General features: G+C 44.5%; 1 protein-coding gene across 5 annotated transcripts in view; it reads left to right on the top strand.

The window, feature by feature from the left end:
- The window catches only part of CYLD (CYLD lysine 63 deubiquitinase), a 69,001-nt gene extending 56,581 nt beyond the window's left edge, over positions 1-12,420 (top strand). For all 5 annotated transcript variants that reach the window (XM_053211211.1, XM_027044509.2, XM_053211213.1 and 2 more), the window contains 5 exons: positions 2,161-2,293; positions 3,689-3,797; positions 5,274-5,392; positions 5,669-5,885; positions 7,154-12,420. In XM_053211211.1, the coding sequence (XP_053067186.1) occupies positions 2,161-2,293; positions 3,689-3,797; positions 5,274-5,392; positions 5,669-5,885; positions 7,154-7,338 (763 nt within the window). In that variant the 3' untranslated portion in view covers positions 7,339-12,420. The remainder of the gene's footprint in view (positions 1-2,160; positions 2,294-3,688; positions 3,798-5,273; positions 5,393-5,668; positions 5,886-7,153) is intronic.
- Positions 12,421-15,686: the final 3,266 nt, after the last annotated feature.

The following is a 15,686-nucleotide window of genomic DNA, read 5'->3' as shown; positions in this document are numbered from 1 at the left end:
AAGAAGAAATAGTTTGATAGTTACTAACTGAAGGTTTTCCAGAATTTGGGGCAGACTTAAGTTCTAAGAAGAAAGATGCACAGAATTCCTGAGCTAGAAGAACCAGGACTGAATTGTCTAACTCAGTGACTTATCACAGGATGTACTGTAGTAAGTCCCAGCTGAATTTAGAATAAAGGAGTAGTATGCAAGAAACAAGGACGAGTCAAGGTCGTAAATGTGGGTAAACTAAGCCTTCATACTCAAAAAACAATGGTAATGATAGTAGGGGTAATGGTGACTAATTCTGTGTGGGGTGTTAAAGAGAAGGTGAAACTAAAATCATAGCCACTAACGAGAGGATAGGGCACGGAGGTGAAGCGTGCCAAGAAAAGTAATGGAATCAAATCGGCAACAAGAAGCAAAGATACAGGACAATTGTCAGGTTGTGTTATCGAGTACTTCTCATTATAGAACATGGTCTGGGTATTCTTATTACACAGATATATTCTATTCCACAGTGCAAGATAACCCAGAACCTGTAAAGAATTTTAGTGGCCGCCCATTAAGGTCTGTGTTGTGAAGGTAGACAGACCGATATCCTACAATTCCACGAATGTTTTTATCTTCTCCGTCGATGTCTGTTTTATTCTAAGGCTATTGTAACCTTTGTACCCTTCTGCTTCGAGATTTTCTTAGTGGAAAACAAGCAATCTAAATTTGCAGTGTTGTACAATAGCACCAGCTTTCTTGTCATTCTTGTATTTGTGTGTCTTAATGACCAGCTAATTACTCTAGGGTTTTAGCCTTCTAAAACTACAGTAATGAGACTTGAGTGCTTGCTGGGTTTTTTTTTTCCCCCTCCCCAGCCTCCACCCAGGCTCCTAATCCTTCTGCTTCAATATCACAAAGCTGTTGGGCTTACATAGTCACTTCTGGCTCTCTTCTCTCAATGTGGGTTCCCATCAACCACGATTCTCCTTCCTTGTCACCGTTATTATTTCGAGTTCTCACGACTACTGACCTCTGCTGCCTTATGCTTTCTTAGTTTCCTGTCTTATTATTTTTCCTGTTCGCTGTAAAATTTTTTTATGCTTTTGGCTTTCACAGAAAAATGCTGGTCTCCTACAGCCATCAACAACCAATTAAAATACCGATAACAGCATAACCTTCAGGTTTTTTGATTATCATTTGTGTTTATTTGTGGTGGGTTCTCATGAATCTCCTGGATTTGTTAACAAATAAGTTTTGTTTATTTCAGGTGTAAGTTGCTTTGGAAAACTGAGGGTTTCTGAAGGTTTGTCTCTGAATAACTGTTTCATTATGAAAACCATGTTAGTAATTTTCTATAAAAACTTGAAATCTAGCTATAAGTAGGCTAATTCTGTACCCAGAAATTCTGCTGAAAAGATAAATCATACACTTAAAGATAATTAATCCTTTTGGTGGAGTTAGTTTTAAAGGCTAATGGCATTCTCTAGTAAAATATGTAAAAGCAAAACGTTTAATATAATGGTAACACTGTGATTGGCGCATGGAAGGAGCTTACTTGGCCTTTGTTGAATAAATGAGCGACCATCTAAAGAGACAGCATGCTTTCATGGAAGGAATAATAAGTGGTTGGTAGGGCACCTGGTTTCCACACGTAGTGCTGCTTTAAGTTGCCGGGAAGCAATGATTATTTTTCCCTAGATCTCCAGGCCTTCATTTCAGAAATGAAAAGTTTGGTCTAGAAGGACTTCAAGGGTCTGCCCCATTCAGATATATAAGAGTTTGTTTTCCTGTTTCAAGCATTAAATGCAGTTTAACTTTTAAACAGTCAATAGTTTAATGGATTGTTGATTAAAAATGATTTTTAGATGTGGACAGATACATTGAAACCAAGTTAGCTTCTGGTTATTATTGTTCATACAGTGCTTCTTTGACTGCAGATGGTATTCCCTTATTTTTCTGCTGATCACTACGGGAACTTTTGAATATGAAAACTGAAATAAGAACTCACTTTTAAGGTTTTATGCAAAGTACACTTAATCTAAATTACTGTCTTTCACCTGGTGTTCCGCCTACCCAGGATTACACCTGCAACCTCATACGTTCTCTGTCCTCAAATGCTGCTGGGACAGCTTCACATTCTCATTTAAGCATTTTGTAAATAAATGTTTTTTTCCTGTGTGTTTTTAGGTCAGCAGGTCAAAAAGTGCAAGATTGTTACTTCTATCAAATTTTTATGGAAAAAAATGAGAAAGTTGGAGTTCCTACAATTCAGCAATTATTAGAATGGTCTTTTATCAACAGTAACCTGAAGTTTGCAGAGGTTAGTGATGATTGTATTTTATGTGACAGTCCTTGGTATTTTTAAGACTACTACTAGATTCGCTAACTGTTAACCTTGCCCCATTGAGAACACACAAACTGTTAGCAAAACACAAATTAAAAAAAAAAGTTCAGAGTTTCAGTTGTGTCCTTGTAGAAAACGTCTTAGAATTAAGATTGAACTTTTTGGATTTTTGGTGCCAAAGAAAATATAAAACTAATTTGTAACTTGAAAACTTTTAAGTAGTGTTTAAAGCAAAGGGAAGACTTACGATTTTTTAAAAATTGTCATTCATTTTACCCAGCTTAATATGTAACGTAAACATATCAGCCAAGTAGATCAAAAAAGAATGTTTACTTTTCCTTCAACAAGAGACAAATTCACTTATATTGGTCTGTTAATGAACAAGTGATAGAAATTATTTTTCTTCTGCTGTTTACTGAATATCTTCATGATCTTAGTAGTACATGCTTGTGGTTCACTTTTATTGTATTTGTTTCTGAAAGAATGTTCTGGTAAAGCTTTGAACAGTTACAGTTATCTGTTGAAATATAAGGAATGGTGTCCTTCGGTGACAACAGCCTCTTTATTGTACTTGTCAAAACAACTTTTCTTTCTTTCTTCCTCCCTCCCTCTCCCTTTCTTTCTTTCTTTCTTTCTTTCTTTCTTTCTTTCTTTCTTTCTTTCTTTCTTCCTTCCTTCCTTCCTTCCTTCCTTCCTTCCTTCCTTCCTTTCTTTCTTTCTTCCTTTCTTTCTTTCTTCCTTTCTTTCTTCCTTTCTTCTTTCTTTCTTTCTTTCTTTCTTTCTTTCTTTCTTTCTTTCTCCCTCCCCCTCCCTCTTCCTTCCTTCCTTCCTTCCTTCCTTCCTTCCTTCCTTCCTTCCTTTCTTTTCTTGGTTTATTTATTTTTGAGACAGAGAGACAGAGCCTGAGTGAGGGAGGGGCAGAGAGAGAGGGAGACACAGAATGCAAAGCAGGCTCCAGGCCCTGAGATGTCAGCATAGAGCCCGACGCGGGGCTCAAACTCACGGACTGTGAGATCATGACCTGAGCCGAAGTCAGATGCTGAGACACCCAGGCGCCCCTCAAAACAAGTTTTCTAAAACGTTGATTTTAAATATAAACCCACAGTAGAATGTTAGATTGTCATCTTACTCTTAGTGACCTAGGGTTGTGGAACTGCCTGACCTCTGGGTGTCCGTGGAAGGGATCCTGAAAATTTGCAGCTCATTGGTGCCCTGCCCCGACGCTCCGCTTTCAGGCTCGGATCCCGTTCGCAGGCCATCGATGTCATGGCGGCACCACACCCTGGGGTGCCAGCCATGGCTGCTTCAGTTTCATAGGGAACATTTTTTTTCAGCACTTTGATTCTAAAAATATATATATCTTGTTTTTAGGCACCATCATGTCTCATTATTCAGATGCCTCGATTTGGAAAAGACTTTAAACTGTTTAAAAAAATTTTTCCTTCCCTGGAATTAAATATAACTGATTTACTTGAAGACAGTAAGTATAAGATTTTTTGTTTGTTTTTCAAAAAAATTTTTTAACGTTTATTTATTTTTGAGAGAGAGAGAAAGCACGCGCGCATGCATGAGCAAGTGAGGGAGGGGCAGAGAGAGAGGGAGATACAGAATCCGAAGCAGGCTCCAGGCTCTGAGCTGTCCGCGCAGAGCCTGATGTGGGGCTGGAACCCACAGACTGCGAGATGAAGACCTGGGCCAAAGTCGGACGCTTAACCGACTGAACCATCCAGGGACCCCAGTTTTGTTTGTTTTTCAGAAATAGGCCAGTCTCATTAATTATGAGTAAGAGTCTTACAGGATATAGTTCTTCTGAAAGGCAATTTAGTATCTTAAGAGCCTGGAAATATTAAGCTAGTACTTTCAGTCCTAGATATTCTGAGAAAATAATCAGAGATGGAAGTAAATATTCTCTATGCAAATGTATTTATTGTCTCATGATTAAGAAATCAGAAACAATAGGAGAGGAGAGTAGTTAAATGAATTTTCGTGACTCTGTACAATGGAGTACTGCCATTATAATTCGTGTTTGTGAAGACCAAAATGTAAGAAGGTGGTTATGATGTAAAGCTAAGTGAAAAGGTAAGTATGTTGATACTTCCTATAAGAGGAGACACGCACACTCACACATGGTTTATGTAAATATGGAGGTATAAGTCAGTCATTGGAGAAAACTCACAGTAGTGTGGATAGTGGTTGCCTCTTGCTAACTGAAATTGTAGATGCTTGTAGTTCTCTCTGTACTTTGCTGTATCTTTGAATTTTCATCAGTAGGCATTTTTTAATCATGTGAAAACACCCTGGAATATACTATTTTTAATTTTTTAAAACATTTATTTATTTATTTTGAGAGAGTGTGAGCAGGGGAGGGGCAGCGAGAGAGGAGAGAGAGAACCCCAAGCAGGCTCCACACTGTCAGCACAGAGCCCGACACAGGGCTTAATCCCATGAAGCGTGAGATCATGACCCGAGCTGAAACCAAGGATTGGACACTTAACCAACTGAGCCACCTAGGTGCCCCTGCACTCACTTGAGGGGCGCCTGGGTGGCTCAGTTGGTTGAGCATCTGACTTCAGCTCAGGTCATGATCTCACGGTTTGTGAGTTCGAGCCCCGCGTCAGGCTCTGTGCTGATGGCTCAGAACCTGGAGCCAGCTTCAGATTCTGTGGCTCCTTCTCTCTCTGTCTCTCCCCGACTTGTGCTCTGTCTCTATCAAAAATAAATAAATGTAATAAAAAAAAATTTTTTTTTAAATAAAAAATGGTCACTTGATCAGAGAAAATGTCTTTAAAGATATCCTGTGTCCAAGGAAATACAGTAACATTTATGGGGACCGGGAAGGACAGACCTGTTTGAATCTAAGTCCTTAATAAAGCTTAAACTTTTCCTTTTAACCCTTTTAATGGGAGAATACGTGTTTAAAGGCCCCCTGACCCCTCTCTCGCCCCTGCCGCTTTAGCCCCCAGGCAGTGCCGGATCTGCGGGGGGCTCGCCATGTACGAGTGTAGAGAGTGTTATGATGATCCCGACATCTCGGCCGGAAACATCAAGCAGTTTTGTAAAACCTGCAACACCCAAGTAAGTGTGACTTCACTCAATGGATGTTCTCTTCTGAAATCGGAGATTATTTGAAGTTGGAAACATTTCAGGTTTTTGGAAAGTTTTCAGAGTCCTTATTAACTTGAATTCATAATCCAGTGGGATTGTTTACGTGTCTTCTGTTTACTTGGTGGACTTTTTAAAAGTACTCGGTTGCCGTTTGTAGGGATGGATTCAGTTAGAGTAAGTGGAGCCCCTTCGCCGGCCATACGGAGTCTGGCCCGTGAGCGACTTTCCCTTCCTGTTCTGTTTCAGGTCCACCTTCATCCCAAGAGACTGAACCATAAATACAACCCAGTGTCGCTTCCCAAAGATTTACCCGACTGGGACTGGAGGCATGGCTGCATCCCCTGCCAGAAGATGGAACTGTTTGCTGTCCTCTGCATAGAAACAAGCCACTATGTTGCTTTTGTGAAGTACGGGAAGGACGACTCTGCCTGGCTCTTCTTTGACAGCATGGCCGATCGAGATGGTACCTCAAATCCCTTTCTTCTCCCTGTGGCCCTTTTCTCCTTTGTGCTGGGATAGTTCGCGGTGGGTCGTCTGTGCTGAGTAGTAGAAGGATGTGTGCGAAAAGCCTTCAAGAAGTATCTTGGGGACACAGGCTGACAGTCTCGAAATGCATAGACAGCATTACTAAACTAAGGAATAATATCGTTGTGATATTTTGACACACAGGTGATTTTTGTAAAAAGAATCCTAGAATTCTCATTTTAGGGCTGAGAGGTTTCAGCTTTGTCTTCTTTTACTTTCGCGCTCCCCCCATTTTCTGTTCGAGCCATGGTCACCGTTTATCGGGCGCCTATGCGCCGAGCTCTCTGGGAAGCACACTGAGTCTCCCACAAAATCCCTGCAAGATGGGTATCACTCCTCTTTCTCTGTTGTTGAGGCTGAAGCTAAGGTGCCTAAGGTCACATAGTTTGTATTTAACGCCGTCTTTCTGACCTCAGTGCTTATGTTTTTTACGTTGTCTTCTAAATGACAAAGCAAAGACTAGAATAAATGTCTTCTTTGGAAAAATCAGCCTATTCTGCAGGTAACGTGTTTCTTCCCCAAATGGGGAGCATGCTACCCCTTCTAGGCACTTCTCTGGGATGTGTAGGCATTATTTAACAGATGCGTTAACGAGCCCACGTACAGTACCAGGGGCTCTACTGTAACTGACAAGCATCCCGATGTGAGACGTTGGGAAAGGCCGTTGGGAGGGTAGGCCGGGAGAGGCTTTCGGGGGGCGCCTAGCACCACACCCCCCGGCGTTCTCATTCACTCTAATGACGTGTGAAGCAAAAGGTTTAAAATTTTTGGAAGTGCAATAGTATTCATTTTGCTAGATCTGCTCTAAACTGGATGATCGCATGGTGAGACGTGTGGGGGTGCTTCTGTCTGGGAAGGGACACGGGATGCGAGGAGGTGGATGCGTGCTTACGTGTACTCGGCACTGTTCCCTAACTGAATACAGACAAGCCTGCAAAGCGGGTTTAGAACTTTGCTCAGGATCTACCTCCTTTTACCAGCTTTATTCTGTTGGCCCCAGAATCCTCTCCGAGCCCAAGAAATGAGAAAAACGTCAAGAGTTAAAAAGAGGCTTTAACATTTAAAAATCAGGAGTGAAACCAGGTCCTTCTGATCTGGAAAGTTAGCTTCCCTAAATTTAGAATTGTAAAATCGCTTTGGTAGGTCAGGGCAGCAGAAGGTTTAGAACTTCACTGCCCTAAATAGAGCTCTTCCTCTTTTCCGTAGGTGGTCAGAATGGCTTCAACATTCCTCAGGTTACACCATGCCCGGAAGTAGGAGAGTACTTGAAAATGTCTCCGGAAGACCTACACTCCTTGGACTCCAGAAGAATCCAAGGCTGTGCGCGAAGACTTCTCTGTGATGCGTACATGTGCATGTACCAGAGTCCAACAATGAGTCTGTACAAATAAGTGGGGTCATCTGGGCAGGGGTGGAAACCGAATGCGAGGCTTTAGTGTTGCATTTTACCTGAGCTGGCAGTCTTGTTCAGCATCCGTTGCCGGCAATGGATGCCTTTGTGGTGATGATCCTTCAGAAAAGGATTCCCGTGTTTAAAAAACAAATTGCTTTTGTGTTACTGAAGTATTTAATAAGAAGCCTTTTGCACTCTAGAAAGTATGTTTGTGTTGGTTTTTTAAGAAGTCTAAATGAACTTATTAATCCCTGAAGCTTTAAGTTAAGTGCATTGATCATATGATATTTTTGGAAGCATAAAATTTTAATTGTGACAGTTTAAAACCTCTTTTAGTCCATTGAGAATGTAAATAAATGTGTCTTCTTTATGGACCAAGGATATGAAATCATTTTTCCTTTTAGCTAACGGTTGCCTTGAGGAAGAAATATTTTGGTTTTATTAAGCGTCTGCTTTCAATCCAGTTATTAAAATCGTACTGAGTTGGATTTGTTAATTCTTTCCTGTATACTGCTGGTTTCTGCATGTCAGCAATCTGCCGAGTTTCTGTGTTTCTGCAGTAGTGGTCAGAAAAATACTTAAATTCCATTCATGGTGTTGTTTTCTATTTGTTCTGCTTTTGAGATAGATCTAAGTGATCTTGTCATAAAACGTCTATTTTTGATGTAATTTTCCTGGGGATTAGACTGCACAGCAACTGAAGCTCTTCATTCATAGTTGTAACTGTCAGCTAAGAGGTTTTGGCGTTCTTTGTTTTTTGGTTTTTTGTTTTGTTTTTTTTTTGGGGGGGGTGTTAAGGAACTCTATTTTATGGAACTGGGCACAATGCATTTTATTAAAGGATTGGGGTGATAAATATATTTCTACACAAATATATGGTCCATCAGAAAATAAATTTGAATATAGACTACTCATTAAAACCTCCCTGAAGAGATGTGTTGTCTGTGTAAACCTCTCCTGTTGTAAGACCGTCCAGAACTTCAGTGAGCTCAGCCAGTCTGCTCACCAAATGCAGTTTGATTGCGCAGGAGATAATGGCAGTTACGATATTTTATGGAAATGTTGGCAGCAGCTTTATCCTCCTTCTGATTACGTAGAAAATGGATGTTTTCTCAGCTAATGTCCACAGTGTATGTCTAGAGCCCAAGTGGATGTTGTAGACTAGAACCACAGATTATAAATGTTAGTGCTGTGGAATGTGCTATGGTCTGTGTTTTCTTTGAGTATCGTTTTGTGGCGTTGTCCTTCTGGAAAGACTTCCTAACCATGCAGAAAGACAGAAAAGTTGTCATGTGTATATAGCATATGACTTTATAAAACATTTAACGTCAAAACAAAGTGGAAAGCATCTTTATAAACCCTGCAATTACTTTTTTTTTTTTTAAGTCTCATTTAGCTTTGGTTCTATCATTCCATTTTGCTAATATTCATTAGCTTTATAAATTGTAGTAAGGTACAAAAACTCATTTTGTAAGTTTTTTCATTTTTGAAATGAAAAAGTACATACATTTTGCATGCGGTTTTGCTAAATGCTTGGGTGGGGTGGGGAGGTGGCTACTGAATCAGGGGTTTGGGGGTGAGGAGCCCAGACTGTGGGGCTGGCTCGGCCCCTGCCCCCCCCCACTCCTCTCGGGTACTAAGGGAAGGGCCTGGGGTGCACGATGTCTGAGGCTCTGATCTTCTGTAAGTCCAGTCACCCGTTAGTAAATAGGTGTTGAGTGAATAAATGCATGAATGAGCGTATCAATGTGATTTTTGAAAAGATTATTTGGAGGAATGACTAGGAATCTCTACGTAGATGAGATGAGATGAATTGAAGAGTTAAAAAAGAAGAGAAAGTTCCCTGTCCGTAAAAATTAAAATGCAAGTTCAAGAAGGTATGTCCTGCCCAGCCTCTTGTGGCGGAAGACTTGAAGAAGAGCCGTCCGGGGCTCCCCATCTCCCTCCACCCCCCCACCCCGCATGGAGGCTCTTTCCAGGGGGCAGGGCCACATCTGTCAGTTATCTCTAAGGACATTTCCTTCAGGTAGACCCGTACGTCTGTTTAGTGTTGCTGGGGCAGGAGGCACTCGGGATGCCAGGGCCAGCCGCAGTGCTCCGTGTGGAGGGCTGGGCTCTCCCCCTGGTCCTGGACGGTCCCTCTGGGCGGCCCCTCCTTGTCCCTGCCCCGGCACAGCTGCGTGGGAAGTGGGTGCCATCAGGGCTGGGCTGTGTGGTACCAGTGGCTCATGCATCTGCGGATTTATTTACATTTTAGCCCTAGATGTTCTCTAACATGTTCCCGTTGGCTTTTAAAATGCGTTGGTGATCTCATTTTCCTTATCATATCCAAAATCAAGATGGCGATATAGTAGAATTATTTATAACATGGTTTGTGATTCATAGCTACAAATAGAAAATATGACGAGTCCTGGTCCCCCACCTCCAACTAAATTCACACTTGTAAGAGTGTGTGTGTGTGTGTGTGTGTGTGTGTGTGTGTGTGTGTATTACCCCCTATATATATATATATTTGGGGGGAGAGAGGGAGAGAGAGGAACCCTGTTGTGATGTAGAGGCTAAATGTATTTCGTCCCTCCCAGTCAGCTTTATAAAGGAGTTATAGTTTGACTCGGTCCGGGAAGAATATTTCGTAAGACTGAGAAAACACACTGAAAACCAAGAGAAACAGTAACAAAATTCAGCACCATATAGTTGTTACAATTGCTAAGGATTACCTCCTTAGAATAGTTTAGGATCTTTATAATTCACGTTTGCCAAATGTTATAGGTAAATGGTTTCTTTCTATCCCTTGGATCCATTTATTTTTTCACCTAACATAATTCAGGAACAAGGGGAAGACATAGTAATTAATCTTATGCAGCTTGTATTGTCATTCAAAGTCCCGTTGTTTGAACTTGGCGTCTTCATAAGTTCAGGCTTCACTCCCCTCCTCTAGCTGGATATCCAGCTAGATAATTCTGCACCTGCTTGGGTGATGGTAGGCAGAGATGTGAGCCACTGGACATTTAGGACTGTGTCAGAAGGAATAGGAGACGTGGTCCTTGCCTCGAAACAGCTTAACACCTACTTCTGACAACAGGATCCCTACAAATGTTGGTGACGTGTGAGGGCGACAGGTCTCGGGGAAAGCGCTGGGACACAAACAGCAACAGAAAAACTAACGGACTGGGGGACAAGAGACCTGGTTCCACCCTTTTCTCTGGCCCGTACTGTTAGCCTGAGAGGACTTCTTGATCTCTTTAGACCTTAGTGTCCTCTGTATAACAAGGGCGTTGGAATATCGAATTTCATGGGGAAAAAAATACAAACTTCTAGGTCCCGGGCATGCCCGTTGGGTCTCACTCTTCATGCGTGGAGCCTAGGAAATTTGTTAGTAAAAGACCCCGTGAGGGGAGCCTGACCGCTGGCCAGATTTGAAAACGACTGAGCTAAAAGATCTCAAAATTATCTTTTCTTTTTGTGATTGTGCGGTCATGTAATGTTATCACAGTAATTACAGAAATGGGGGCAGTTGGATGTTTGTCACATTGTTTGTCTGGGTTTACATATGAATTTACGTACGAAATGCATTTTAGTGTACATATACCTCAACCCCCTGTTTCCTAGAGGCTTTAGCGGTCTTTGGAGCACACAGATCTTCAGAGGATATCCGATGTTATTTGCCTGAACACTTGTCTTCCATTTTATTTCTTTAGGGGGAAACCGAGGCTCGCTCTGGGTACCAAAGAAACGGGAAAAACAAAACTGTGGCATGAAAGTAAAGAAAAGAATCGTTTCTCACTATCTGCTACTTTAGGATGAAACTTTTAACATTTGTATGAGAAGACTTTCCTCTGGGCTAATGGGGCCCCTTGTCATGAAGCCAAAAATGTCCTTGTTAAAGTAGGTGGAGTGTGATGCTTAACGTTAAATAGAAGTCCTCCTTCTCTGGCAGTGAGTGATGTTAGCCACGCACCCACGACCCCCCTTCAGCGAGAGGAACGCTTGGACCCCCCGAGGCGGGTGGGGCGTGTGGAGGAGGAGAGCGTGTGAACGTGGAAGTCAGTGCACAGAGGGGAGGGGGGAAGGACAGAAGGTCAACCCCTTCCCGCATGGGGGTGCACGGGCCTCGGGCCTCGCAGAAGACAGAGCTCCTGTGCGCCTCCTGGGGCGGGGGCGGGGGCCGGGACAGGTTGCGTCACCGCTCAGAGAGACCAGGGCTGTAGAGGGCGAGGCTGCCTGCGGGGAGCGGAGGCTGCACCAGTCTGTTCTGCTTCCAGAAGTTTCACCGGAGGGAAAAAGAGGAAAGGGGGCCCTTCGTCTTATTCTACATGCTGGGGCAGCTGCAGGGTGTCTCCGGAGTCAGAAAGCAGTGGTCAACAGCCAACCAGCACCGGACCCAAGGGTAGTGGGGACGTGGGGAAGGGGGTGCTCCCTCCCGACCGCAGTAGGGCTGGCGTTTGCAGGCCACTCCAGAGCCCGCGCGGTTTCCGGACCTTCGGTCTTGGGTGTCTTTGTTTGACCACACAGTATGTTAGTCTCCCTGTCACTAGGTCAGGGGAAGGGCCAGTTAGGGAGGAGGGCTGTCCTTCCAAGCACCCCAGGCCTCCCATCTCTCTTGCACTTTTAAGTACTGTCTGCTTTTGCTTGGTACTTTTTCTGGAGAGAGGAGGTTGGAGACTTGACCGTCACTGGTTCTGTTCTGTAAAATGGCCTGCAGTACCGTTGAGTTTTAACTCCAGAGAGTCTTAGTGTCCTGTCACAAGCATTTTTTTTTCCTTTTTTAAGCCCGTTTGGAACTTCCCAGGGAAGTCGAGGTTATTCGTAAATGGGAGTAAAGGAGCACATTTGTACTGCATTTCGCATATCTGGTGTCTTGTTCAACCATTGTTTTTTTCTTTTTGGCTTGAAGAATATGCTGTATTTATGAAGACATTTCTTTAAAAATAACACCACATAAACTATCCCTTTACGATCAGATTGCTCTGATTTAGCCTTAATTTTGTTAAACTTTTTAGAGATGAATGAAGTGCTCTGCTGTGGAAAGAAATGTACTATATACTATTTCTGTATCATTAAAACTAAATTTTTATGGTTCCTTTCCCTTGATTTCTTTGGGGAAGGGTTTTGGGTTACGGGACAGCTGGGGTTGAGCACAACCTCTTAACGTTGTTGCAGGTGCCAGGATGGAAGGTTCCTTTGGGGGAAGAGCTCTCCCTGGGAGCGCACACCCTTGTCCAGGCTCCCGCCTCGTTACGACTGCTTTGGAAAACCTGTCAGACTGTCCCTGCTCTGGGCGACGGGCCGACGGTCTCTGGGTTACCTCGTGGCAGCATGGCGCCCTGTCGTTTCTTGGAGTAACTGGGCATTTCCAAGCTCTGGTCCCGATTAAAGCTCAGTTCTAAACCGCTCCAGTAAGAGGTTGCCGTCCTGTGCTTCCTCGCCTCTAAATAAGGGCACAAGGCTGTTGACGAGAAGAATCGTGGGTCCCTGTCCCCCACAGCCACAAGGAGGTGGTTAGATGCTTTACTCTTCTGTGTAATCCAGAGAAGGGATTATATGATACCACACGATGGACCCTTTTATCCACTCTTAGGTACTGATGAAACAAGTCTTCCTTGGGACTCCTGGGTGGCTCAGTCGGCTGGGCGTCCAACTTCGGCTCAGGTCATGGTCTCATGGTACATGGGTTTGAGCCCCGCGTCGGGCTCTGTGATGACAGCTCGGAGCCTGGAGCCTGCTTCTGATTCTGTGTCTTCCTTTCTGTGCCCGTCCCCCACTCAGCATGGGTGCGCTCTCTATCTTGGTAATAAATAAACATTAAAAAAAAAAAAAAGTCTTCCTCAAGAATGACTTGGAGTTTAGTCACTTTATGCCAAGGTAGGAAAGCCAGATGGTCTGAGTGATACTGGTAATAATAGTACATTCAAGAATTTCCTTTTTCCTTCCTCCCTGTCTTTCAATTTTTTTTTTTTGAAGTTTATCTATTTTGAGAGAAAGACAGCCTGAGTGGGGGAGGGGCAGTGAGGGACAGAATCCCAAGCAGGCTCCATGCTGTCAGCGTGGAGCCGGATGCGGGGCTCGATCCCACGAACCTTGAGCTCATGACCGGGGCTGAAGCCTGATCCTTAACTGACTGAGCCCCCCAGGCACCCACTTTGCCATTTTAACATCCTTTGGCCTGTAGTCCGGGGTTTGCATACTTTCTCATAGATGCCACTCTTTGTGACTTGGGGTATGTTAGTGTGACAGTGAGGGCTTCTGTTCTTGTGCCCATCGGTAGATGGGGGCCACCAAGAGAAAACGAGTCCCGGTCAGAGGAGAGCTGACCGGCTGGCAGGGAAAAACCACCGGCCCCGCTCTGCGCTCTTCTCCTGACTCCGCATGTCGTTCCATATTAAGGCCCGCATGGTGGATGCACTGCCTAGAACAGCCCTTCCCAGTCCTGGCTGCACGCCGAATTCAAGCACGGAGACCTCAAAGTAATGCTATGCTGCCCAAGCTATTAGAATCTGCAGACGGGGCCGTCCAGGCACTTGAGATTCCTCGAAGCTCTTTACATCTGTCCCGTGTGCGGCAAGATTGGGAACCACTTGTCAGGAGCGATGGAGTTTTTTGAGACCCGTAATCTACTCGTCCATCAATCTCTGGTCCTGTAAAAGTCCAAGATCGTGGACTTGGACGAGCTCCCAAGGGGAAGTAGAAAAAATGTAGAGCTTCTGGCCCAAGCTCTTGGGAAACAGCCTCGGAAATCTGTGTGGGATGCGTTCTGGAGGTAGGAGAAAGCATTTGGAAGCAGGATGAATTTCACTGCTTACGAAGAGGAGTTGAATAAAAACACCCTTAAAGGGGCACAATGCAGATGCTCTTTTTTTCCCTTCAGAGAACATTCCAAAGGGTATGCAAACATAGATGCCTCACCAGGCTGTTTAGGTGAGCAGTAGAGGAAGTCTCAGGAAGAGACGCGGTTTTGGGGGGGGGGGGGTGGCATCACACAGAACTGTGGACGGTCACATCTGTGTGAACTGCCAGCTTTGGAGGACTGTTTTGCAGTGCCAAGTGTCACTGGAGGGGCAGGTGGCTTCTGAGGGGTTAGTAAAGAGTTAGGCGTGCGAACCCTCGACTGGACAGCATGAGAAGAGAGTCATTGGTCCAGCGGTGACTTTCATCACAGACGTGCAACTGAAATTTGCAAGTTGCCCGCTGCTTTCGCCTCTGCTTCCCGAAGAACTCATGAAGGCTCTTAAATTTCATGCATCAAACCACTCCCTTACAAATAACCCCCGAGTCTGTTTTAAATACTGCCTTTGAAAGGAGCTTGTGGTTGCACTCGGGTTTGAAGAGTCGGATTGGGAGCTGACTTTGGGCTGTCTTTTGAACGCCTCCCCTGATTCCTCCCCACTTTGTGAGGCGTTTGAATGGGACCTCGGAGGGCTAGCCCTGCGGGTGCCAGCTGGTGGCAGGCAGAGAGCCTCAGCAGCCTGTGGAATACGTGAGGTCAGGCCTTGGACCCTGATGCGTGGCTTCGTAGCTGTCCAATTGTAAATAGCTAAGGGGAGGTGGAGCTGCTCCCTGGAACGTGGCACGGTGGGGTTATCATCTTGCAATCTCTATATTTGAAACAAGCGCTCGACTCTTTCCGGCCATCTCTGCAAACTTTAGGCTGTTTGGTTCCGATGTATTTCGAAACTGTGCCCTGTAGGTCGCCCCTTGTGGGTGGGAGGGGCCGCTGCTCCGGAGAAAGATGAAGCGCAGTTTCAGGTCTCTGTTCAGAGGTCAGAGGTCACCCCCTCCAAGAGGCCTCCTTCACAGACCACATTAACCCGTGGCGTGCTGGCAAATGTTTAACAGCCAGCTCTCCAGGGAGAGAACAAGCCCTGATGTGTAGCGTTTGCCGATTTTGTGGTGGGAATACTCTCACCGTGGCCGATCGCGTGCTACCCGTGGCGCCATCTCTACAGGTGGGTTTGGGAAGACGTGCAAGCAGGATTGCGTGGAAGCACGTAGCATTCCCACTGTCCAGATATGAGAGACATGAACACCCGAGCACAGACCGGGGTCGGCATCTGCGGCTGTTAGACCAAACCCACCTCACCACTGCCTGTTTTTGTAAATATCATTTTACTGGAACACGGTCCTCTCCCTTCCCATTACACATCTACGGCTGCTTTTGTATCCCAGCGGGGGAGCTGAGGGCTTACAACAGAAACCTGTATGCCCCGTTCAGCCAAAAAAATTCACTATCCCGTCCTTGACAGAAAAAGCTTGCTTCCCCCCAGCATAGATAGTTGTCAAATGTAAAGTAATTACGAAGTGATGAGTTTTAAATAGAACTTACTTAATTAAACTTCTTTTTTCCCCGAG

The sequence above is a fragment of the Acinonyx jubatus genome, chromosome E2 (genome assembly GCF_027475565.1).
Source record: "Acinonyx jubatus isolate Ajub_Pintada_27869175 chromosome E2, VMU_Ajub_asm_v1.0, whole genome shotgun sequence".
Classification (NCBI taxonomy): domain Eukaryota; kingdom Metazoa; phylum Chordata; class Mammalia; order Carnivora; family Felidae; genus Acinonyx; species Acinonyx jubatus.
Note: the sequence above shows the minus strand (reverse complement) of the source record. Positions and strands in the feature narration are given on the sequence as shown.